Genomic DNA, 26,456 nt, shown 5'->3' with positions numbered 1-26,456 from the left:
TCTCTCCAAAGAATCCTAGATACATTAAAGCGCCAACTGAACATTAACTGGAATCAATGCCAGAACCCGTTGCAAGCTATCACTGTGCTAAGATTCCCAAGCTGCAGGGGAAAACACTTTGTTCCAGGAGATCATTTATTCTGGAAACGGCAAAACACTGCAGCTTTGTGATCAAAGGTTTAAAACAAAAATGGGGAAAAAGTCACAGCTATAAGAGAAGCAAAAACCCGCTAGAAACCTGAGCAAAGACCCCATAGTCACGTAAAATGAGAAGTCCCTGAATGAAAAAGTAGGGCAGGAAATCCAGAGGGGATTGTTGAGCACAAGCCCACAGTGCTACCTGGGCCGGAGCCTCAGGGAGGCTTGTCTCATTCATCATTAACTGCAGCTTTTGGTGAATGACGGCAGAGCGAAGAGGTGGCTGTGAGGAAAAGTGACAGATAACAGCTGCGATGGAGAACCGTTCTAAAGGGCTTTTAGAGGGAGGTCCAAGAGAGTCTTGAGTTCAGATTCAAAAGGCCGACTGAGATGGCTTCCTTAATTGAAACGCTGAATAAGTGCGGGGTCTTTGTGGAAATTCTCGATCATCCAAGTCACGCTGAGGATTTAAGTCAAGTGCTTGTGTCAAGAAGCCTTCTTGGGTCAAAGGTGAAAAGTCTGCAATAAACAAGAGGAACACTTGCCTCAATTCAGTAACTGCAAAACAGGGTCAAAGGGTGAATGGACAAAAGAGAGTAAGTTACAAGTCTTAATTTAAAATGGTTCAATAGATTGTCGAAACAATTGTCTTTTTTTTCCCCGTCATTCACTTCCATGTTGATGTCCTTTTTTTGGATTTGCATTAAAAAGCTGGAACAATACGTCATGCCGTGATGTTAGACGGAATTCGTTCTTCCGCTTTTCCGTAAAGCTTTCGATTCATGGGTGTTCTGTTCTACCAGCGAGCTCCAGCGTCCAAATTTGCAAATTCCTTTCATGCTAGCACGGCATGAGAGAACAACAGCAAAGTAATTCCAAAGGCATTGATACCCTGCCTGGATAAAAGTTTGATGTAGCCAGCTAAACATTCCTATCCATACGCAAAAGCTTCCACATCATACAAACGTTCAAGTAACCCCAATCCAGTATGATTCATCCTCACTCCAATCCTAATATTCTGACTCACCATTCATTTTTAATGACCAATTTGCGTCTCAATTTGAGTCACTACCGTTTCGCGTAGAACCCTAATATACGTACATACATATGCATATTTACATTTGTTAGAATTCATTTGTTCTTTCAAGAAGGAAATCATCATTCAGAGTGACTCATTTATTTCCACGCGATGAGCGGTCAAATCTGAACGACACATTTTACATAATAGGAGGACGACATAACAAGAAGAGGATAAGCACCTGTGAATTCCAGCCTTGGTCCGACAGAAATGATCAATAATTTCATATCACAGCATCTCAATAAACTCTGCCTCTGCGAGTAGCATTGTTGATACGCATTTTTGTTATTGGAGCTTCCATCCCTCTCCCTCCTCAGCACCCACTTTGAAGGAACAAAGATGTGATCATCAGAGAAATGTGCTTGAGCGTAATATCTGCAAACAAGACACTAGGTTCCAACCAATACTATGAAGCTTGCAGCAATACGGTTTGGACTTGAATTTCTGCTTGCTTTCTGCAAAAGTAAATAAATGATATAGTGCGTAACTATACGTTGTGTACTTTGGTGCAGTTCTCTCCCTTGCACCGTTCACTGAAGCACTGACTCAGCATACAGAAATTCAAAGAGTCTCGACTGGTGTGTTGCATCTTTTGGGTGTCTGTCTGATTTATGGTAATCAGCTTGAGAAGAGCTTCTTCAATGCCCCGTGCAACTCTCTCGGCTCCGGTTTTTGGGCCAGAAGTGCGTTTTCAGCAAGAACCCGATGACGGCGTGGGAAACCATATGCTGCACACCCCGGTGTGAGATTACATCTCGTTATAAATGGATTTATCTGCTTTGCATACTGTCCAGTTTTTCATACTTTGGAACCTTTTATTCCATCCCACTGTAATTACTCAAGGGTGCCCCGAGAGACAGAACCAAGGATGGGCTTTTATTGAATTTAGAATTTCAAGGCAAAGCGGGTTTAACAAGTATAATCATTTCAAAAGAAATTACACCGTTAGAAAATTTCTGAACTCAAAATTTCAAGGCAACAAACAAATTTTAGGTTTTTTTCTGTAATCAACAAAGTACTTTTTATTCCATGTCATTTTTATATTATCTTTGTCACAGATTTTTTTCCAATGCATGTATTGATGCGCTCTTATCAGGAAGCAACACAGTTGTTGATAAAGGCTTTGGGGTTGCCTGGCTAAACCCAAATAGTAAACGAGCCTCGAGTTGTTTACTTAATTAGACCTTCCTAAATCTCTCTCAAACGCCTTTTGGCAAATTTCCTAACAAACGTGCATAATTACTCATCATGCAGAGCTGTGATAAGGTTTACGGTCGGTTAGGAGGATTAGGATGCCCTCTTGGCAAACATTTGAACCTTGGGCACAATTTGAGGCGACACATGGAAATGATGATGGTGTTGTGGAAGTTTCCCCTGAAAGAAAATGAGGCAAACACACTTCAGCTAGTCATGCACCATCGATAGGATATTGAACCAGGTGTTTGTCATGAGATTGCAGAGATACTTTTATTGCTTTGAACCCAGCAATGAACGTTTGAATTACAGATTAGAACAAAGTCATTCGGATACTGCCGTTACGTTGCTTTTTCGCTCTTGAATTTGTCTTGTTTACTAGACTAATAATCAATTATGCTTTATCTGGCATTATTATTTGTTCGACGAATTCAGGACATAAGAAAATACCTTGTCTTATTGATAATAGGAACAAATGTTGGGAATATAGATTGGTCATTCCCATGTGTGTAAATGAATTCAAATTCAGAACAAATCAATATGTAGATATTTTTATTTATGGTGCACAGACTGGGATTATTAATTTTTCTATCAGGCCAACTATCAGTTCCAATATTTATTTAAAAAAAATGCATTTTGTTATTGATATAAATAGTGATCAAAGGCAGTGATCTCCCACCAATTACACGCCACACTATGTAATTAAAGACCCTCATTACAATTTAAATTTACCAGCTATAGTTGTAAATTTTGCAATTCCCTTTTAAAGTAAAAATCATGACATAAAAAAATAACCTCACAGACAATAATATTGTAAAGAAACCTACTACTTTCGAATGCAAATAAATAACTAGAAATGTGAGATAATGACATTTGGAAGGAAACTAGCCCAACATTGTCACGTTCCTGTGCGGGCAATCCTCTACTGCACAATTTTTTTATACATTCAATTTATTGCAAGATCTTTTCCATATTGCCATTTCTGTGCACCTTAACCCCATCACACAGGGCAAAGTTTGTCACGTTCAACAATGACACACAATCCATTTAACAACACTGCCAGGAAATGCAGAGACCGCCTTGTGAGGTAACAGTGAGTTCACATCCTCTGGGAGGGCACACACAAATTTGACTGATGGATTTTGACATTGACATTGTCCTCTCCAATATAGTGTAAAATTAAGTCTAGTACTAAAGCAGAACTAAATGATATTATCAAGCAGTATTCTCACATGGATGACTGCAATGTATTCGTTGGTTCACTCCCGGCATGTCGTGTTCTGCTACGTTAGCCGTGAATGGAAAGTAATGAGCGACACAATCAGATGCAATATTTAAATAACACACACATACATAGTGCCATGGACATGTCTATTGCCGGACACACACGCATGAGCACAAATTCAATTATGCCTACGATAAGAATAGCTCAAATAAATGATGACTGAACAAGTGCTGCCAGATTAATGTTGCCATGGTTACAGCAGAAGCATTAGAAACCTTGCCATCTCCCCACTGGAAGGTGACCGTGTCAGACAGGCAAGCGTCTCATCTCAGAGGCCATTACGCTGTCTTCTGCCATATGGAGCAGCCATCAGTACTTCTACAAATTGGGCACCTCACCCGGTGATACGGCTAATCTTGTCAGAGCTCACTTGTGTAAAGGCTGGCTCATGGTGTACAGCCTATGGTTTGGGGCCCATTTGCGGCCCGCTAGATTTTGTTTTAGGCCAGTAGCATATGTATACTAAAATTGACAATTAATGCTAGTTTCCCAAAAGACTATACAGCTACTTAAAAATGCATCTGGATGCAGATGATTTAATTTTATGCAACCAATTGAGTAACAAATTGCGTAAGATCAACACACTTACTGTCAAGGTGACCTTAAGGCCATTCTGACATTTGCATGCATGTTATGCTCCTCTGTACGCTGTGCTGCAAAAAAATATATACAGCAGGGTGTTAACTGATTTTACTTGAGGGAGTATAATTGGTATGAAAAATCAAAATAAACAAACTGAGCAGCATGGAGTGAATCCTTTGATGCTCACTGCACTGAGGTCATATTTGCTGATATGTGTAAATGTGAAAAATACATGCAGAAAGACTTCTGAAGAAAGTCGATCGTGTTTAAGTAATACGATCAAAGTGGCAGCGGATTGGAAAAAGACAAATATTAGCAGCCCGAGGCTCGCATTTGAAGAACACACGTGAAGTATTTGTCAATGTTTCCCTTTATTATCCATTTGTCAAATCAACAGAAGTGATAAGACATTAAAATCAATCATTTTGGCTTCAAAGATTTCTCACTCTCTTGATTAATGCGATGCGTCCTCGTTAACCTCCCTTGATTACGTCTCAACCTCGTAATTAAGTTGAAGTTCAGGTGCTGAAGAATCATTCAAACCGTTTCCCTTCTCCAATTAAGCACAAAAAGTCGGCCCAGCTTTGAAAAAAGACTGACTTCGTTTGAATTGGTGAATTGCTGCTTTGTAATGTCCATAAATTATGTTTTTGAATGGATAAAATTGACCACATCAAAAGGTTTAGATCTCATAAATTTTCTTGACTAAACATCTGCACATTTATTTTGTCTGATGTTTGATATTTACTGCCTGATTGCGTGTTTTCCATCACCGCATACAGACGAGCCTCGAAATGGAAACTGAACGCTTTATTAATCTTATTTAAGCATCAGTGATGAGTCAGACTCTGGGAAATGATATGAATGATGCTTTTATTCACTTTGTGAAACAGAAAGTTTGTACCCACAAAGAGGAACCAATGCATCCTTTTGTGCACAGAAGAGTATTTGTGAAAAGTGCTGATGTCATTTCGTATTTCTCCGTCGTCAACAAACAAACTTTCTAAATAAATCATTTGATATTAAAGTGACTATCTGTTTGTTTCTTTTCCTGTAATCAAATTGTATCATTTGAGAACATAAATGAAAGAAAAATGGAATTTCACTTGTCACTTGAAGCTTTGTAGGCTGGAAGGGAGCCAAAAGCTCATCTATATAACCCCTCTGTGCCAATGCCTCGCCAAACAGTAGACTAAAGAGCTGCCAGATCAATATGAGACACACGGAGAATAAACTCCACCACAGTTACAGACTAAACCCTTGGAGGACAATTTCAGTCCCACTATACATGTCGATAAAACAAACCAAGACAGGTTGCGGCCAACTTCAGAGTTAACCAGCCTCTGTGAACCCAAAAAGCAAATGAATAAGTTTAAAATGTCAAAAATTAAAGCTAGACAGTGTCACCTGTTTGTCAGTGGCAATCACTGACGGAGCTCGGATTGTTTTACTTTGAGGGGGGGCATGGGGGGAAGGATATTTCAGTGATTTGAAAAAAACTCAAATTCCTGGGAATGTTTTTTTAATTTATGCCAAAAGTCACATTTCTGGCCTAGAACCAAGCATATTTCTGGGGCAGGGTGTGGGGGGGCAGTACCCCTGTGCACCCCCTTAGTGCCGCCAGTGCTACCAATGCTCAGTCACTATCTCATCACCATGAAGTACTGCTGAAAGTCTGTTGAGAGAATGTCTGGTGGTATGATTTTCCTTTGGACTTAGCTGGAAAGGAATTTATTCAATGCAAATGTAAACAAACATAACCAAGTGGGGAGCGGCATTAGCTTTGTAGATTCAAGCGTTACAGTATCGGTAATAAGGAGTAAACTTGCACGTTAAATCAAAAATAATTTGAAGGATGTACTTGCTATGCGTGTGTTGATGTTGTGCGTGAACATGATCATGTAAAACACGTTTGAAGGATTTATGTTTCTGATATTGTCACCTTGACAAAACTAAAGAAAATTCCCCACAAGGATGGATTTTGGTTTGATTTTTTTATTTGATTTGGTTTCCAAATCCCCTCCAATGAGTCATTTATTTATTTGAAACAAGTGTGGGTAAAAGTCAGAATTATGCTTAAGAAAATTAGTTCACAAAATAACTGACATTATACACTCGACCTTTGACCATGGTCAGATGTACTGCATATACATACTTATATATACAGAGCTGGGAACGCTGACCTTATTGATTATGGACGCCATTGCAGAGAGATGAAATCCCAGTTGACTCAATTAGGTTTGCATTTTGTCATGCAAAGCATTGAATAATGTGGGAAGCGAGAGAGTCTGACGCAAAGCAGGAATGCAAATCACCACATTCACACAAATCTATTCTTATGAGCTTTAGCACCCGTAACCTCGGGGTGCTTGACTGATACGAAAGTAATTCCTCTAACTAGTTCTACACCTTAATGAAAGTATTGGGACACGTTGTTGAAGTGGGCTCCATTTTGCACGATACCTGAGATTTCGGAGTATGTCACAAAAAAATCTACCAGAAGTACTTATTTTCGGTCGGCATCACAGCATTTGTGTGTGTTATTTGTTCATGAGTCACCATAATTGAGATAATCAGCAGACTGAGACTACTAATGTGAGAAAAGTAGAGACACAACTCATGCACAAGTCTGCTTTTATTGCAGCACTCGTGATTGTGCATTGTGCAGACTAATAGATCTTATCGTTCACAATTAAAGTTAAGCAATGTTTATTATGCTTAAGCTCTCGTGATCTGGTCCAGCGGAGACAAAAAGGCGGATAAACAAATCAAATGTTTCAGTTGTAACAAACATTTCACATCATGTTCCATTTCGATCAACATTAATGGAATTGGAAATGGTTCACTGATGGTGTCATTCTGAGAACGCTTGGGATTTTGCCACCTGGAAGCATGTGACGTCATGATGAAACGTTCTATTTGCCGACTCTTTTTTTGTCAGTTCTGATAATTAAGGAGAGTGCTTTGTTGATTGAATTTGGTCTGGGGCAAAATGAGAATCACCTTTTAATGAAGTTTTGCAATTTCACTCTTATTAATGTATCACTATAAAACTCATCATCATTCTCTCCAATGACAAAGTCAGAATTTATTTTTGTTTGCTTTTTTGCTGCATCCATTCTTGTAATCATCAAAAAGTGTTTTTACTTCATCAATGGAGACCACCATTCAGTTTCCAAATGAATCAGAATAATGTTTCAACAGATTTACGTTTTGAGCGGGAGAGATGAAGAACGAGGGCGAGAGAGGGAGGGAGCGAGAGAGAGGGGGGGGTGCTCCTCCTCCGACTCGCGTCGGTCTCGCAGCTACGCTCACGTCGAGAAGCCGACGAGCGAGCGTCTCTCTCGGGCGGCGCGCTCTCCCCATCCATCCCTCAGCAGCCTGCAGGATGGAAAGTGAGCTCACCAAGCTGTGCTGCTTCCACTCGTCGACACTTTACTGCGCTGTCGTCTCACGGTGACACCTTTGCCGTTTTCACTTGTTAACTTCGTCACTAGTGATCATTTAACAGACTCGCCTTTTTTTTAAAGGGAAAAAGCGAAACAAAAGAATAGAACACGACTTCAACGGAACTAAACTACCGTGGAAGAAGGTCGCCTTTTTTGGATGGAGAATTTCCGATCGGTGAGTTGAAACTGCATCTTTTCTGTTTAAATGCGTGGAGGGCTTTTATAGGCAAATGGTCAACAGTAACTTGTTGGCATTGCGACTTAATCTTAATAATTTACATTAGCGATGTTTAATTCGTTTGGATTCGTTTTAATGTGCATTAACGGGTGAAACTCAACAGGTTTTGGGTGCTTGGTTAGCCTTTAGAGTGAGAAGCAGTAGGTATGCAATGACAAGATGCAGAAAGCTGTCATCCGCAAGACTGCTCCCGAATATATACAGAAGATATAAAAAGTCTACACACCCATGTTCAAATGCAATTTTTGGTGTTTGTAAAATAAAAACAAGACCAACTTACCTAAAACCATGTGATGACAAATGAAGTCAGAATAGACAACTGTTATAATGTGATTGCATAAGTGCGCACACCCCCTATAACAGTTGGTATCTGAATTTACCAATCGCGTTAAAATTGGTCTCAAATAATTTATCACTGAATAAAGCTCAAATATTTGAGTAGGCTTTTTGTGACATTTTATTTTTCGGGGGGGGGGGGGGGGGTTCTAGCTGAGGCTTTGAGGATTTTTGCTCACACTTACTGGTATTTGGAAATGTTTATATTTCCTTCCATTTCACCTGAGGCCACATCCCCATCTGAAGTAAAAGACATCAAAAGCTGCCAACATGCTTCAGGGGAGGTAGAATGTCCTTTAATGTTGTGGTTGCACCAAAAAGACCACCTCTTGGTTTATTTAGACCATAACGCCTTACCTGGAAAGCATTTGTATGTAATTTTCTTTCTTCTTCATAAGATGCCATCAGAACCCATAGCTCAGAGGAACATGGCCGATTGTTGTCACATGTATTAAACAACCAGTACTTGCCAGAAATTCCTGCAGTTCCTTCAGTATTGTTTTCATTCTCTTGGCAGCCACCAATTTCCTTTTCATTGGTCAATTTTGGTGCAACATTCTGTTGTTGGTAATGCAACTGTGTTACCATGTTTACTCCACTTGGTGATCACTCTCTTCACTGCGTCCCATAGTGTATTTCCTTGGAAATTCTTTTGCACCCTTCTCAGTTACCTATGAACAGTGATATCTCTCTGATGCTGTGGAAGCTTTGGAAGATATGTTTTATTTGGGGGGAGGGGGGGCTGGTGGTCGGAAGACAGGGGTCTGCAGAACATTATGTCTCAGTTGTCTGTCCCCTCTTGAAAAGATTTTAAAAAATATATTCTCTAATATAGATTTATAATACCATTAGCTTTAGGTTTTAAAATTATTAGTGTGATGAAAATTGCAATGGACCATATTTAAGTTTCTGAAGCCGAATTGCCTTTCAAATTGAGCTAACTTTTTTTTTACTTTAATGTGATTATTTCATTTTTGTCACATGACAAGTTATGAAAACACACTTTCCTCCCTCCCTCTCTCCTTTCTCCTCCCAGTTAGCGAATGAGCTGAAGTCAAGCTGGTTGTGAAGGTGCAGGATTTGTTCCCTCCTACACCCCAGGTCGGAGACACCATGGCAGCGGGCGTGGCGGCATGGCTTCCCTTTGCTCGGGCGGCAGCCATTGGCTGGATGCCTGTGGCTAATCTGCCCATGCCGGTGGCGCCGATCCAAAAGAACAAGCGTCAGGATGAGTTAATTATTCTAAACGTTAGCGGACGGCGCTTCCAAACCTGGAAGAACACATTGGACCGCTATCCGGACACCCTGCTGGGAAGCTCCGAGAAGGAGTTCTTCTACAACGAAGAGACCAAAGAGTACTTCTTCGACCGGGATCCCGACTTGTTTCGCAGCGTGCTCAACTTCTATCGCACCGGAAAGCTTCACTACCCTCGCAATGAGTGCATCTCCTCCTACGATGAGGAACTGGCATTCTTTGGCATCATCCCAGAGATCATCGGCGACTGCTGCTACGAAGAGTACAAGGACAGGAAGAGGGAGAACGCCGAGCGTCTGATGGATGACCAAGAGGACAACAAGGACGCTAAACTGCCCAACATGACCTTTAGGGAGACCATGTGGCGGGCTTTTGAGAACCCTCACACTTCTACCATGGCGCTGGTCTTCTACTACGTCACTGGCTTCTTCATTGCGGTGTCCGTCCTCACCAATGTGGTCGAGACGGTGCCGTGCAGCTTGGGGCTCAATAAGAAGGAAGTGCCGTGCGGCGAACGTTACACGGTGGCTTTCTTCTGCATGGACACGGCGTGCGTCATGATCTTCACCGTGGAGTACCTGATGCGCTTGTTTGCCGCGCCAAGCCGCTACCGCTTCATGAGGTCCGTCATGAGCATCATCGACGTGGTGGCCATCTTGCCCTACTACATCGGCCTGGTGATGACTGATAACGAGGACGTGAGCGGTGCCTTTGTGACGCTGCGAGTTTTCCGAGTGTTCCGTATCTTTAAGTTCTCCCGCCACTCGCAGGGCCTTCGCATCCTGGGCTACACGCTAAAGAGCTGTGCCTCAGAGCTGGGATTCCTGCTCTTTTCCCTCACTATGGCCATAATTATATTTGCTACAGTCATGTTCTACGCAGAAAAGGGTTCAAGCTCCAGCAAATTCACCAGCATCCCAGCCTCCTTCTGGTACACCATCGTTACTATGACAACACTTGGGTAAGAGCAGAGCAGCGGACACCTTATCGGGTTACAAGTGCATAAGTGAGTGTGTGCGCGAGTGTGTGCGTAGCTTCCCATGTGGCCCGAAAAACCCACAATTGCTTCTGCAGTTTATGCCATTTTCCCCAGAGATACTTTTTACGATTGATGCACTGTGTCGAGACTACAGAGAAAACAGTCGTCAGTTTACAGCTGTTTTTATAACTAATGGTGCTCTTCTGGGGCATAGCAGCCATCAAGATACTCTCTTCTCCCTCACTAATGGTTGTAGCGTGTCCTTTATATGCAATAGATAAGAGAGACTTGGGAAATTGCTCTCCAACAGAATTGCCAGAGTTGAAAAGCATCGCAGTGAGACAAAAACATCTGCTTGGAAACAGAGATAAGACCATTGTTTCACATTCTGAGTGACCTCAAGCACTGACTGTGCTGTGAGGGACCTCACGCTCCCTCAGTCAGATGATGGCACTAGTTGCTGGTTTGGTAGCAAGTGCTTCTGGATGCTTTGATATACTCAACAAGCTCTACATTGGGTGCAACTGCACATCTGACGCGATGCCATGCGACAGCTCAGAAAAGATCAGATTTTAGATGCTCAATGCTGTCAGGATTGCGTTTAACAATATGTTTACAGTATTAGTGGGGATCCATCCATCCATCCATCCATCCATCCATCCATCCATCCATCCATCCATCCATCCATCCATCCATCCATCCATCCATCCATCCATCCATCCATCCATCCATCCATCCATCCATCCAATCAGGTCTCTCCTCTCTTGGAGCAGGGAGTCACAAATACTTTGATTGACATGCATGTGTGTGTTACGTTATTGTACAGTGACGAGAGCTAACACACACAAAAATGTTTGACTTTCTGCTTGTGCTATTCTAAAGCTGTGTGCCTGAGAATTCCGTGGTTGAACGCGTGAGTCAGAAAGAGAGGCTGACAAACGTAGCCCACTTTGAAATGTCAGAGATGCGGAGGCCTTAAAAAAAAGTCTTTGACTTAGTTGCTCTGTCACACTCGGTGCCCTGTCATCGTGCCAGTCTGTTGAAAAGCAGATACCGGACTGTGTGGAATCTGCGGAGAGATGAATTTGCTCAGTTGTCTGTGCTCTTGTGAATAACACGCAACTCTGTAATACACAACAAAATCTATTCCCAGTGGAGTGAGACCTCCTGTCTCTTGATGCTTTTTGCACTTTTTTGGGTTAGGAGAGTGGGTGTCCACTACCGTTTCTATTTCTTAGTAAGCAAGAACCGGAAGTTGACTGATGATGTGGCCCACTACATCTGCTGACAAATACAAACCTGCCCGACGTTCCGACTGCTGCTCTCGGTTGACACCATAAACAAACACAGATGTTCAACTCAAGCGCGCACGTGATATGGGTGTGTTTGCGTTTGTGAGTGAAGACAAATATTGATGTGACATAGCATGAACGTAGTAGTTCCCTTGCAGGGTTATACTTTAGGTTTTGTTGTCACAGCTAGGAACATTATGAGAAGCTTCATGTACGACTGCTGTTTAGAACAGGGATTTGCAATTAGATCACCGAGGGTGCCACAGGAAGTGATTCAATTTCAGTTCATTAATTTGAAGATGTTCATTTGTTTATTACAAATATATATTTATTTATCTGTCTATGCCAACCATGTATAGTGACAGGCAGAACAATTTCATGCTCCTTTATTCAAAGGCAGAAGCCACCTGTTGTGAGTATATCAGCTTTGTGTTCAATTTAACATGCCCAGATTTCACAATAAGTGCATTTTTAGTATATCGAGACAAGACCATTGTGATGTCAGCATTTATACTTTTCGTGACATTTTTGTTCGGTGATGTGGCATGTGTAAACCTCAGCGGAGCCAATTGTTCAAATGCAGTGAATTAGTGATGAGTAATTTTCCCAACAAGCTTCCAAAGTAGAGAAGTTGTGCTGGATGCACTGGCTAAACCAGGATTTTGTTTTCCTTGTCTGTGTGTGTGTGTGTGGGGGGGGGGGGGGGGGGGGGGGGTGTCATTGTTAATGCCAAGGAGATCTCAAAACAAAAAACAAAACAAAAAACTTCAAAAAATGCTGATGAAGATTGAGTATGTTCCCTACAATGGTGAGATGGAAATGTGAAATCAAATCTCTGAAAAATCTGAAAATACAGAAATGTCATTTATCAGGCCTGGTTTCTGGGGGGGGTCCAGGCATATTCTATTCTACAGGGGGTGCAATGCCCCCCAAGCCCCTCTAGCTCCGCCAATGTTTGGATGATATATGGCTTAGTTCGAACTGCATTATTTAAATTACAAGAATGTGTTATGCAACTATGTGAGAGATGAAGCTAATATCAATAATGACGCCCATTTTAGTAGTATTATGCCCTGGAAACAGAGATAAGTCTTGAAAGCCTTTCATTTCATTTTACATTAAATTTGATCATTGGGAAGGACAAAGAAAGATTGCTCACATTAACAATATTTTGCTTGTCTCTTGTCTTCTGTCCTGATGCTGCTGGCCAAGTCTCTCTCTTTGCTTTTCCACATATCATTTTCACACTCATATTTAACTTGTCGCTCAAAGAAAGGGTTTCTGCTTTTGCCGGCAAATGTGTGAGTGAGTTGTGTACCTTCTAAGACATAGGTGTCAAACTCAAGGCCCGGGGGCCAGATACGGCCTACCACATCATTTTATGTAGCCCCTGAAGACAAACTTCATACGTCAATACTAAGACTACGAATTTCTTCACTAAGAAATACAGAAATGTTTGTTACCCTTCCATCCATCCATCCATCTTCTTCCGCTTATCCGGGGTCGGGTCGCGGGGGCAGCAGCTTCAGGAGGGACTCCCAGACTTCCCTCTCCCCAGCCACTTCGACTAGCTCATCCCGGGGGATCCCAAGGCGTTCCCAGGCCAGCTGAGAGACATAGTCTCTCCAGCGCGTCCTGGGTCGTCCCCGGGGTCTCCTACCGGTGGGACATGCCCGGAACACCTCCCCAGGGAGGCGTCCAGGAGGCATCCTGATGAGATGCCCGAGCCACCTCATCTGGCTCCTCTCAACGTGGAGGAGCAGCGACTCTACTCCGAGTCTCTCCCGGATGACCGAACTTCTCACCCTATCTCTAAGGGAGAGCCCGGACATCCTGCGGAGAAAACTCATTTCGGCCGCTTGTATCCGGGATCTCGTTCTTTCGGTCACGACCCATAGCTCGTGACCATAGGTGAGGGTAGGAGCGTAAATCGACCGGTAAATTGAGAGCTTTGCCTTTTGGCTCAGCTCTCTCTTTACCACGACGGACCGGTACAAAGTCCGCATTACTGCCGACGCTGCACCGATCCGCCTGTCGATCTCGCGCTCCATTCTCCCCTCACTCGTGAACAAGACCCCAAGATACTTAAACTCCTCCACTTGGGGCAGGATCTCATCCCCGACCTGGAGAGGGCATTCCACCCTTTTCCGATCGAGGACCATGGACTCGGATTTGGAGGTGCTGACCCTCATCCCGACCGCTTCACACTCGGCTGCGAACCGCTCCAGTGAGAGCTGGAGATCACGGCCTGAAGAAGCCAACAGCACCACGTCGTCTGCAAAAAGCAGAGACGCGATGCTGAGGTCCCCAAACCGGACACCCTCAACGCCTCGGCTGCACCTAGAAATTCTGTCCATAAAAACTATGAACAGAATCGGTGACAAAGGGCAGCCTTGGCGGAGTCCAACCCTCACTGAGAACGAATCCGACTTACTGCCGGAAATGCGGACCAAACTCTGGCATCGGTGATACAGGGACCGAACCGCCCTTATCAGTTGGCTCGGTACCCCGTACTCCCGAAGCACCCCCCAGAGAACCTCCCGAGGGACACGGTCGAACGCCTTCTCCAAGTCCACAAAACACATGTGGACTGGTTGGGCGAACTCCCATGCACCCTCGAGGATCCTGCTGAGGGTGAAGAGCTGGTCCACTGTTCCACGGCCAGGACGAAAGCCACACTGTTCCTCCTGAATCCGAGGTTCGACCTCCCGACGGACCCTCCTCTCCAGCACCCCTGAATAGACCTTCCCAGGGAGGCTGAGGAGTGTAATTCCCCTGTAATTGGAACACACCCTCCGGTCCCCCTTCTTAAAGAGGGGAACCACCACCCCAGTCTGCCAATCCAGAGGCACTGTCCCCGATGTCCACGCGATGCTGTAGAGACGTGTCAGCCATGACAGCCCCACAACATCCAGAGCCCTTAAGAAATCCGGGCGGATCTCGTCCACCCCCGGGGCCTTGCCACCGAGGAGTTTTTTAACTACCTCAGTGACTTCAACCCCAGAGATTGGAGAGTCCGCCTCAGAGTCCCCAGGCCCTGCCTCCACAATGGAGGGCGTGTCGGTGGAATTGAGGAGGTCTTCGAAGTATTCTCTCCACCGAAACACGACGTCCCTAGTCGAGGTCAGCAGCACGCCATCTCCACTGTAAACAGTGTTGACGTTGCACTGCTTCCCCCTCCTGAGACGCCGGATGGTGGACCAGAATTTCCTCGAAGCCGTCCGGAAGTCATTCTCCATGGCCTCGCCAAACTCCTCCCACGCCCGGGTTTTTGCCTCAGCAACCGCCGAAGCCGCGTTCCGCTTGGCCATCCGGTACCTGTCAGCTGCCTCGGGAGTCCCGCAGGCCAAAACGGCCCGATAGGACTCCTTCTTCAGCTTGACGGCATCCCTTACCGCCGGTGTCCACCAGCGGGTTCGGGGATTGCCGCCACGACAGGCACCAATGACCTTACGGCCGCAGCTCCGGTCGGCCGCCTCAACAATGGAGGCGCGGAACAAGGTCCACTCGGACTCAATGTCCCCCGCCTCCCCCGGGACCTGGGAAAAGTTCTGCCGGAGGTGGGAGTTGAAGCTCTTTGTTAGGTTTTTACAGACAGAGTGAATAAATGTTAAGAGAAACGCACCAACGGACAGACCACAAGTGAGGCAGAATATTGAGTCGTAGCTTGCGCAAGGAGTGCAGTACAGACAGCTTACAATGCCCAACCTACACTAAAGTCTGTCTGCATCCTTGCTCTCTTTATTTGGGGAATTTTCCTCATCACATGTGTAGCAGAAACCAAATAAGGGTAGGGGGAAGCGCAAACGGTTTCTGCTTTTGGTAAGCGCAGGAAACTTCTGGTGTGTGTAGATTACTGCAAACGTTATGCTAATGTGGCGACATAGGAAAGAGCAAACAGAGTTCATCAAGTTCAATGGGTTCAAGCAGTCTTATCAGCAAGGACCAGGGGCGCTCCCAGCGCTCCATTTCTTGAGGGTGTGAGGTGCCGAGTCAGCCACTTGAGGAAGGCTGACACAATGTCGTTGCTGCTGTCTCTCGCTGACCGAGACAAGACCTCACACCTTGGCTGATGTGGTATTCTGTGGTGGACATAAGAACAGCAAAGCAGAACAACGAACGCACGTACGCAGATCTAATCTAACGGTAGATCTAACGAGACATCATTTACTGTAATATAGTAATATAGAAACTAAAAGAGAACGCATGATAACATATATATACAATTTTCCAACAATTCCCCCCTGTTTATCATAAGTTCTCAGAGACCCTCAAATCACCCAAAGGCTACTTCAAAAGATTTTCAGCCGCAGGATCATACGTCATAAGAACAAATTTACACCCGGGAGGCGACCGAAGCCAATCAGACAACGTCGGACTCAGGAAAAAGGTCGGACAGGTCCACAGCGGGGGCCTCATCAATGGAGTCAATGCGAAGATGACAACTCGGGGGCCGTGGGAGCTCAAAGTCGTCCTCAGGGAGCAACGGAAAAGCGTCAGCCGGCGGAGAGATAGCGGTCGTAATCAATTTATTAATTAGGGACCGGAGACACGGAATGCAACAACATCCACACAAGGTCAAAACAGCAGAAAAAACGGCAAGGGAGACTAGGACCGAGGAAACCAGGGTGCGGTACTTGCCGAACACATTCAGCCAGCTGTTCCAAACCTCCGTGTTCACACCACTGTGGTCCTTCATCTTCCCATTCAAGGTCCTCAAACCCTCAAGGGCCAGGGACAGGCTTCCGCCGGCTGCAGTGTTATTTGGGATAAAAGTGCAGCATTGCTCACCGAACATGGCGCAGACACCGCCCTCCTTAGCGAGTAGCATGTCAAGGGCCATCCGGTTCTGGAAAGCCATGAGGGAAGTCGCGGCCAGCTGGGAGTGGACCGCTCTGAAGCCCGCCTCGGTCCAATTTCCAAGCCTCTGCACGTTGTAGTGGATGTAATTGATCCTGTCAACATTTTTGTTAAGGGTGCACCACCAACAAATGGAGGATTCGAAACCAGCTGCTATCTGGTTCACCAGCTTATACTCATCCGGCACTCCTCTGGGAACTCCAATGGCATCTATATAGGTCGGATCCGCCGCGCCTTGCCACTCGGCACTCCGCTTAGCCCTCGACCAGGGTCGGGGCACAAAAGAATCAATAAAAACGTCTAGCTCATGAGTAGATGCGGGCATTAATAAAACGGGAAGCAAAAGGGTCACCAAAGCGCAAGTACCAGAGCTATTAAAAGGGAGACTATCATAAAGTGTGTCAGTGTTGCACCAAAACCAAATATCACTACGAGCGATGGGTGAGAAAAAGGCAGCGCCATAGAACAGGGAAGTGCACAAAGGAGCTGACAAAACGCCTAGGCTTGCGCCGGTACCGGGCAACTTGATGCACGTGAAATTACCTTTAGCAACATCAGTGGAAAAAAGGGGTTTGGACTTTGCCAAGGAGGAAACGGGATAGACCTTGTCCCAACTGGAGCAAGGATGAGCAGACGGAATGGAAGGGGTAGACATCACAAAAATCGCACACTCAGGAGCCACACTCGCGGGAATGATTCTCAAGAGGGGCCGTGGGCCCATACACACAACGCAACTGGTGTTAGTCACATTAGCAGCTTGCTCGGCCATGAGGAGCCAATTGTTAGTCTGGCCACTCATACCTGTGGAGGCCACAAAGTGACTGTCTACATCGGTGAGGGCCACGCTCGTAATCACTGCCCCAGATGTTTTGGAAAAGTCGCTCAACACGGGACTGTCAGCGCCCCGCATAGTTTTGTTAACGCAAAGGACAATAGGAAACTGAGGATCCTTCCCAGAGGACCAAGCCCACAACTGAAAACCCCAACAGGAAGTATTGAGCAGGGTAGCGTGAGGGGGCCGAACCGTGTCATCAGGGAGTGTAACGGTCAAAAGAAGGCTTGAGCCTTGGTTCTTCAAAGTGATACGTTTAGCAAAAAACACAGCTTCTTCACTGGAGCCAGGAGGCCAGTAACCTGGTACCTGCGAGGTGATGAAGGCGCTCCAGTCCGAAATGTCTGGATTGACAGTCAAATACCACCAATACCCAGGCCATTTGTCACCCGTAGTGAGCCAGCCTTGTCGGGTACCTTTCAAACTCTTCAAGGGCACGGTGATAGTGGAAGCCGTGTTTGGGGCCACGGTGAACGCCAATGAATGTAGGTACGCGTTGGCTATGCGCCATGGCACGCAGGAAATACCGTCGTGAACGAGAGCAGGCGTGCAGTGTTTAAAGGTGGGCCTAATGGACGAGACCTCACGCCTATGTCTACGCGAAGCAACATCATCCCATGGACAATATCGGGAACCAACGGAACTATCGCGACTGTGCCTAGGATCGTTATCCGTCGAACAAAGTTTGTAAAACTCATAATCAGAAATAGTAAAAACATCAGGTGAATCAGAAACAGCGGAAACTACAGGTAAATCAGGAACAGTGGAAACTCCAGGTGAACTGTCTGGAGTCGTGTGTTTTATAAAAACAGGGCCGATGCGCATATAGCACACTGTCCCAACTACAGTGAAACCAAAAATGACAAAAATCCAAATGAATGCTTCCCAAGGTTTGCAACCATCCCGCACCTTCGCAAGACATTGTTCCAACGGCATTTTAACACCTAGTTTTAGATCTCCTCAGAGTCAACTCCCTGAGCTTCGGGTTGGTGGCTTGGAATGCTTCTGCTGGCTTTCGTGTCAACCCTGGATCTTGGCACCAGAATCAGGCACTATTACCAGACTTGCACACCTTCCGTACTTAGGTTGGGTCTGCGGAGATCACCTTTTTACAGTGTGACAAATGAATCCACGTGTTACGTTCGGCTATTTTTAAAGCGTTAGGTGTTGTGAGAAGCACTAAAAAGGGACCTTCCCACTTGGGCGAGTGCCAATTCTTCTTCTTGATGCTCCTGATCAAGACCCAGTCTCCCGGAACCACTTTGGGGTCCTCCTGCGGAGAGATGGGTTGGTCAGTAATGTTACTGGTCTGATTTTTAGCATGTTCCAACATTTTTCTCATGTAGTCGGCCAAAGTGGCCTCTTCCGGCACGTCCCAAACATTTTTAAACTGAGGAAGCCTGTACGGCCTTCCAAAGATGGTTTCATAGGGAGTCAACCCAGTCGTACTTGTAACATTCATGTACATTTTCACTAAATCTAGACACTGAGTCCATGGTCGTTTAGTTTCCTCCATGCATTTTTTTAGTCTATTTTTTATAGTACCATTAAAACGCTCAATCAAGCCAGCTGACTGTGGATGGTAGGAACAATGGTTCTTTATATTTATGTGGAACAATCTCCCAATGTTTTGCACCACTTGATTGACAAAATGTTGACCATTGTCACTATAAATTTTTTCTGGAATGCCATATCTTGGAATAATGTCTTTGCACAATGCTTTTGCTACTGTTAGTGCGTCCGCATGTCTAGTGGGAAAAACTTCTACCCATTTAGAAAACGCATCGATGATGACCAAACAATATTCTTTTCCCTCGCTCTTATTTAATTGGATGTAATCCATATGTATTGTGTGAAATGGATACAATGGAGTCGGAAATTTTCCTCTCCGAGGTCGCAAGTTACCTTGTGGATTGTGTTTAGCACAAATCAAACATGCTCTGCAAAATTGTTGCGAAAAACCAGCAAACCCGTATGCTGTGTAAATGGACTCAATCTGTTTCACCATCCCCCCTGTCGAGACATGGGTGACCCCATGACTCGAAATAGCAGCCCACTTATACAAGTTCCGAGGCAAGACAGGCTTGCCCAGAGGTCACACAAAAAGGCCATTGTCATTTTTAATGGCGCCCCGTTTCTCCCAAGAGAGGCGCTCCTGGGAGGGGCTTTGAGATTGCATGTCAAGCAGCACGTCAGGAGAAACGTGAGACACGGAATCGCTATCAGTACAAGAAGAGAGGACATGGAGCACGCCTTCAGCGGCAGCCTTGGCAGACCTGTCCGCGAAGGCGTTACCCAAAGAAACAGGATCAGACCTAGTAGTATGAGCAGCACATTTGCAGACCGCCACCTTGGAGGGCAGTTGGACAGCGTCCAAAAGTTGGGGAAGCAATGTCGAATGGGTGACGGGCTTGCCTGTAGATGTTACCATGCCACGGTTGCTCCATTGTTGAGCAAAGACGTGCACTGTGGCAAAAGCATACTGACTGTCAGTCCAAATGGTGACAGGCTTGTTCGCGAAAAGAATGCAAGCTTCCGTGAGAGCAATGAGTTCAGCGGCCTGTGCCGACATATGGGAAGGCAGTTTCACAGCTTTCAAAACCTCGTCAGCTGTAACGACAGCGTAACCAGAGAGGGTCACGCCAAGAGCATTTTTCTTCGAAGATCCATCAACAAAAACCACGTGACCGTCAGACAAGGGTGTGTCCTCCAGATCGGGCCGAGCCTTGGCTACTTGTTGGGCCGCATCGACACAATCATGGAAATCACCGTCATCCGGAAGAGGAATGAGAGTAGCAGGATTGAGTGTTGTGCACCTCTCAACGGTCAGATGCGGTTGGGAAAGCAAAGTAGCCATGCACGACAAGTGACGTGCAGGCGACAAAAAGGTCATGTTTGTTTGTAGCAAAAGAGCTGACACTGCATGCGGAACTTTCAGCGTTAAAGGATGAAACAACACAACGCTGGCGCTGCTTTCCACAGCCATGGAGGCCGCCACCACGGCCCTCACACATGGTGGGAGAGCGCAAGCAACACTATCCAATTTAGAAGAATAAAAGGCAATAGGGCGAAGTTTCAAGCCATGCGATTGCATCAAAACAGAGGTCATATAATGACCTTTGCAATCAACAGTCTGGACAAACGGTTTGTCATAATTGGGCAAGGCTAGAGTGGAGCTAGAGACCAATGCCTGCTTGATCAACACAAATGCATCCTCCGCCTCAGGAGTCCATTTTAGTGGAGTGGACATCGAGATGTCCTCAACATACATTAATTTGGACAGAGGAGCGACAATTTGGGCATAATCAGGCACCCAGCTCCTGCAATAACCAGCAAGACCCAGAAAAGACATCATTTGTTTCTTAGTGAGTGGTTTAGGGGCCTGCAAAATGGAAACTTTCCTGCTCTCAATTATAGTTCGACCTTGGGAACTAAGATTGTGTCCTAAATATTTAATTTCCTCGGACCACAGTTGGAGCTTGTTTTTGCTGACCTTGTGGCCTTCCTTCGCCAAGTGATGTAACACTGCAAGTGTGTCCGTCTGACAAGAATCAAAATCAGGAGAAGCAATCAAAATGTCATCAACATAGAGCAAAATCTGACTTCCCTTTGGCGGGACAAATTTTGCCATGCTGGCCGCCATCACCTGCGAATAGATAGTTGGGCTTTCGCAGTACCCTTGGGGCAGTCTGGTAAAGGTGTACCTCGAGCCAGCATAAGTAAATGCAAACCAAAACTGGCTTTCTTCAGCAACAGGAACAGAGAAGAAAGCGTTGCTAATATCAATTACTGAGAATATCTTTGCATCAGGCGTCAATGAATTCAACAAGGTGTGTGGGTCAGGGACACAAGGTGCCCTCTGAATGACGGCGCTGTTCACTGCTTGCAAATCTTGCACCATTCTCCACCCGACAGAAGGAGGCGCTTTCTTCACAGGAAAAATCGGAGTATTACAAGGAGAATCAGGACAGAGAATAATGACACCAGCTTTTAGCAAATCCGAAATAACAGGTGCGATGCCTTGCAGGGCATCGGGTTTCAATGGATACTGTCGCACACAAGGACGGTACTCAGTCTTAGGTCTAATGACAACAGGAAGTGCACTTTTCACCAACCCAACGTCAGAGGGCCCTGTTGACCAGAGATCAGTCGGGACCTCAGCGAGGACCTGCTCATCTCCTGGTGACAACACAAAATGTCAAGCTGAGGGTGCTTTCTCAGAACAAGTTTTAGCATGCACACCACAAGAAAGGAAAAAGATGTGGTTCAAGACACTTCTGAAAAGCTTGGTAGAAGGACTGTAAAGAACACCAGAACTATCTCGAGTCCAGTCAAGGGCAGCCAATCCGTCTTTGGCCATGAATCCCACGCTTTGCCATGTGGATGAAAAAGGTCGGAACAAAGAGATATGGAGCGGGGTGGCCGTCTTGTGTAAATTTTCGATTCTAGAGGGAGCTGGCTGCATGACTACACAAGCGCGGCTTTCACCATCATGTAAGAGGAAAGCTGCTCTCAAGATGATAGGCGTAGCAGCCTTAAGCATGGCTTCGTAGTTTTGGTCAGGACCGGGCGTGTCCTTGTGCCACAAGGTCACGTGCAAGTCGTTTGGTTCCATTGCCTGCTCAGGGCATCGCAAAAGGCTTCTGGCCCGTGCCAAAAGAGGAGACCCAAATTGTCTCACCTCGGGGTCAATTAAATCCAATGAATAAAAATAGTAGCAATGAAATTGACCAAATATTTGTAATTGGTGACGCCTTTTGACAACGATTTTGTCATCAAGAGATACTAGAGAAAGACCAAGAGCAGTGAGAGCATCTCTTCCAAGCAAGTTAATAGGGCAATTTGGCATCAGCAAGACAGGAATGCAACAACTTCCTCCTTCAGGGTCCCGTATCCAGACTGGATGAGACTGAGGAACTGGAGTTGTCATTCCATTTGCTGCCCTCACCCAAAAGGATCTCCCGCCTTCTCGCACATCCGCAGGAATGTCGCGACAAGTAGTGATGCACGCTCCTGAATCACACAAAAAGGTAATGGGAGTACCATTCACAAACAAAGTTATCACAGGTTTCTCTACATTGTTCATCAACAAGTCCTGAATGTTCAAATCTGCATCAATAGGGGGAGCTGTTGTCAAAACAGCTCCTTCAGTTCCATGCTGACTGTCGGTTAGTCACAAGGGAGGGACAGCCCCGCTTTTATGGGGGTCCGGACAATATTTTGCTATGTGGCCCTCCTTGCCGCACGCCCAGCAGACAGGAGGCTGAGTGCTAGGTTGCTTCGGTTGACCTGTCGGGCCATAACCGAGAGCACCATGCCGGTAGCCTCCCCTGCCCTTGCCGCGGAAGTTTCCACGACCATGCTTCTTCTGGTAAGGTTCAAAAGTTTTGTTTTGATAAAATGCATCATGTGAGTCTTTATCAGCAAAAAAAATGGTAGCCACTTTCCCTTTTTCTTTTCCTTTTTTTAAATTAACAACTTTCTCAGCATGCATGGCATGATCAATAAATTGTGGCAGTGTGGAAGTAGGGAAAGTGATCATATGTTTCACAACCCAGTTTTGAATTGCTGGTCGCGAATTTGTATGTAGAGCATTTTTGAACTGCTGGTTGTAAACCTCAGTTCCAGGTACCAAGCCGCTATTGGCTTTGAACACTTTCTCCAATCTGTGTCTATAATCTTCAAACAATTCATCCTCTTTTTGTTTGGTTCGACCAATTTCTGCATAATTTGCTCTACGTTGAAATTTAGTTTTTATCCTGCCCAAAAGTTGCTCAATTTGATTTCTCAATGGCAGCCCATTATATTCCAATGGGCGGCCATTTTCATCAAAAGGATCCCAATTGCCCTTGACACTGGCCCAGTCTTTGGTCAAAGTTGCCATAAAAACTTGTTGCACCTCATCTCCTCTTAAATTATAAGAAGCAATGAGTTGCATCATGTCAGTACAATATTGCTCAACATCTTCAGACGGCAATGCTATTCCCTCAGTGGCTGATTTTACATCAGCATGAGTCCACGTTCTGTAGACTAAAATAGTGGGCCCTCCGTCATCATGGGGGTTTGCCACTTGAATCATTGGGTAGGCCTCGGTTACTCCTGCGCCCATGTAGTTCGGGCTGCCGTCTGCTACGGGGGCCGATGGAGAGGGAGCTTCCGCTTTTACGCGGCTCCGCGTAACCATGGCGTGAGCAAAATCACTATATTTTGGAGGGTCATCTACGACCGGCAATTGTGGGTACAATCGCTCGCGCTCCACAGTACTTCTCCTAACAATCTGTTCATCTTTCTCATCTGAATCCACCCCCTCCTCGGGCACGGCTCTCAAGCGAGGCCGCGCCACTGAAGTTTCATCATCTTCTCGTCTGTGCAATAAAAGGCTCTCTTTGGAGACGGACTTTTCTTCGCTCCTTTTGTTCTTTAATTTTTCTTTTATTTGTCCACATTTTCTTTTTTCTGCTTCCAATTCCCATTTCACTATTAAATGATACCCATCTTTATTCTTTTTATTTGCACCATGTTTGGCAATAATCGATTGTTTGAGATTGTTTAATGAGTTTGCACTCAATTGACCATCGAAGTTATAATTCGTTATCCATTTATCGAGATATTTCACATTTTTAGGGTCGACCCATTCCATTAATTTCCAATCTTTGCATTTTAATTTATCTCGAGGTAAAGAGTTTCGTTTGCTGTTTAAATTTCCCATGGTTTTATTTTCTAAATTTCGGAGTTGGCGGTTCGAATGGCACCTACAGTGTCCTAAAGCCAACTTTATTCACAGGACAGTGGTTAAATATTCGATGTGGAGTAAGTCTCCTTTCACCTTCCCAGCAGGGAAGCGGAGAGTTCTCTAGCCTCTGCACCTCACACAAAGCCACTGTTTACAATCCTGTGTTTTTATATAGAGGAGAGCTCAAATGAGATCACTCTCAGTCAAACCGCACACAAACACACCACACGCGTTTTTCACCACTTTTAGGAATAACAGAGGAGTCCGCACCTCCTTGCGGAATTTAACTAACAATTAATCGCTAGGTTTAACTAACAATTAGTTAGGGGGCTCCGCACCGCCCCGCGGAATTTAACTGTTCCTATTTCACTTGACAGGGTCTAGAATTCCCAAGGTTTTAGTGACTTCTCGTCACTTTTCTCTTTAAGTGACCTCTTGTCACCGCTCATTCATTCCTTTTAGTAGAATCAATATTCCTACTCACAGTCCGCTGGTCCTTTTCCTCGGGTGATTTCGGCAGTCCCCCCAGCGTCCAGCCGAACCGCTCGAGGCAGTCCCGTCAAAGGGCTTTTGTTTACCTTGGCCAAGGATTTTTCCTGCGTCGAGGAGTCCCGCCGGAGCCGCAAGGACGTATAGAAATCCCGGACGAGCCCCCAATTTCTGTTAGGTTTTTACAGACAGAGTGAATAAATGTTAAGAGAAACGCACCAACGGACAGACCACAAGTGAGGCAGAATATTGAGTCGTAGCTTGCGCAAGGAGTGCAGTACAGACAGCTTACAATGCCCAACCTACACTAAAGTCTGTCTGCATCCTTGCTCTCTTTATTTGGGGAATTTTCCTCATCACATGTGTAGCAGAAACCAAATAAGGGTAGGGGGAAGCGCAAACGGTTTCTGCTTTTGGTAAGCGCAGGAAACTTCTGGTGTGTGTAGATTACTGCAAACGTTATGCTAATGTGGCGACATAGGAAAGAGCAAACAGAGTTCATCAAGTTCAATGGGTTCAAGCAGTCTTATCAGCAAGGACCAGGGGCGCTCCCAGCGCTCCATTTCTTGAGGGTGTGAGGTGCCGAGTCAGCCACTTGAGGAAGGCTGACACAATGTCGTTGCTGCTGTCTCTCGCTGACCGAGACAAGACCTCACACCTTGGCTGATGTGGTATTCTGTGGTGGACATAAGAACAGCAAAGCAGAACAACGAACGCACGTACGCAGATCTAATCTAACGGTAGATCTAACGAGACATCATTTACTGTAATATAGTAATATAGAAACTAAAAGAGAACGCATGATAACATATATATACAATTTTCCAACACTCTTCCTGACAGGGGATTCCGCCAGACGTTCCCAGCAGACCCTCACAGAACGTTTGGGTCTGCCATGTCGGACCGGCATCTTCCCCCACCATCGGAGCCAACCCACCACCAGGTGGTGATCAGTTGACAGCTCCGCCCCTCTCTTCGCCCGAGTGTCCAAAACATGCGGCCGCAAATCCGATGACACGACTACAAAGTCGATCATCGAACTGCGGCCTAGGGTGTCCTGGTGCCAAGTGCACACATGGACACCCTTATGTTTGAACATGGTGTTCATTATAGAAAATCCGTGTCGAGCACAGAAGTCCAACAATAGAACACCGCTCGGGTTCAGATCGGGGGGGCCGTTCCTCCCAATCACGCCCTTCCAGGTCTCACTGTCATTGCCCACGTGAGCATTGAAGTCACCCAGTAGAACGATGGAGTCCCCAGAAGGAGCGCTCTCCAGCACCTCCTCCAGGGACTCCAAAAAGGGTGGGTACTCTGAACTGCCGTTTGGTGCATAGACACAAACAACAGTCAGGACCCGTCCCCCCACCCGAAGGCGGAGGGAGGCTACCCTCTCGTTCACCGGGGTGAACCCCAATGTGCAGGCGCCCAGCCGGGGGGCAATAAGTATACCCACACCTGCTCGACGCCTCTCACCGTGGGCAACTCCAGAGTGGAAGAGAGTCCAGCCCCTCTCGAGAGTGCTTGAACCGGAACCCAAACTGTGCGTGGAGGCAAGTCCGACTATATCTAGTCGGAACTTTTCTGCCTCGCACACCAGCTCGGGCTCCTTTCCAGCCAGAGAGGTGACATTCCATGTCCCAAGAGCCAGCTTCTGCAGCCGGGGATCAGACCGCCAAGGTCCCTGCCTTTGGCCGCCGCCCAGCTCACACTGCA

The 26,456-nt window shown here is 45.7% G+C and overlaps 2 protein-coding genes across 4 annotated transcripts in view; one reads left to right on the top strand and one right to left on the bottom strand.

Annotated features, from left to right (window-relative positions):
* Positions 1 to 7,575: 7,575 nt before the first annotated feature.
* The window catches only part of LOC133150310 (potassium voltage-gated channel subfamily D member 3-like), a 95,348-nt gene continuing 76,467 nt past the window's right edge, over positions 7,576 to 26,456 (top strand). The window contains exons 1-3 of the mRNA XM_061272758.1: positions 7,576 to 7,672; positions 7,808 to 7,901; positions 9,337 to 10,516. Coding sequence (XP_061128742.1) covers positions 9,414 to 10,516 — 1,103 coding nt within the window. The 5' untranslated portion in view covers positions 7,576 to 7,672; positions 7,808 to 7,901; positions 9,337 to 9,413. The remainder of the gene's footprint in view (positions 7,673 to 7,807; positions 7,902 to 9,336; positions 10,517 to 26,456) is intronic.
* Positions 15,482 to 25,582, bottom strand: LOC133150308 (uncharacterized). 3 transcript variants are annotated; one of them, XM_061272755.1, is made up of 2 exons: positions 24,736 to 25,582; positions 15,482 to 18,791 (listed from the first exon to the last, which is right to left on the bottom strand). In XM_061272755.1, the coding sequence occupies exon 2, from the start codon at positions 18,452 to 18,454 to the stop codon at positions 16,190 to 16,192; it is 2,265 nt and encodes a 754-aa protein (XP_061128739.1). In that variant the 5' UTR covers positions 18,455 to 18,791; positions 24,736 to 25,582; the 3' UTR covers positions 15,482 to 16,189. The 3 variants fall into 3 exon arrangements, with proteins under 3 accessions (XP_061128739.1, XP_061128740.1, XP_061128741.1); XM_061272756.1 differs by lacking the exon at positions 24,736 to 25,582 and adding an exon at positions 21,165 to 22,961 and having other exon boundaries at positions 15,482 to 17,827; XM_061272757.1 differs by lacking the exon at positions 24,736 to 25,582 and having other exon boundaries at positions 15,482 to 16,300; positions 16,618 to 20,445.

Source organism: Syngnathus typhle, linkage group LG2 (genome assembly GCF_033458585.1).
Source record: "Syngnathus typhle isolate RoL2023-S1 ecotype Sweden linkage group LG2, RoL_Styp_1.0, whole genome shotgun sequence".
In the NCBI taxonomy this organism is placed as follows: Eukaryota; Metazoa; Chordata; class Actinopteri; order Syngnathiformes; family Syngnathidae; genus Syngnathus; species Syngnathus typhle.
Note: the sequence above shows the minus strand (reverse complement) of the source record. Positions and strands in the feature narration are given on the sequence as shown.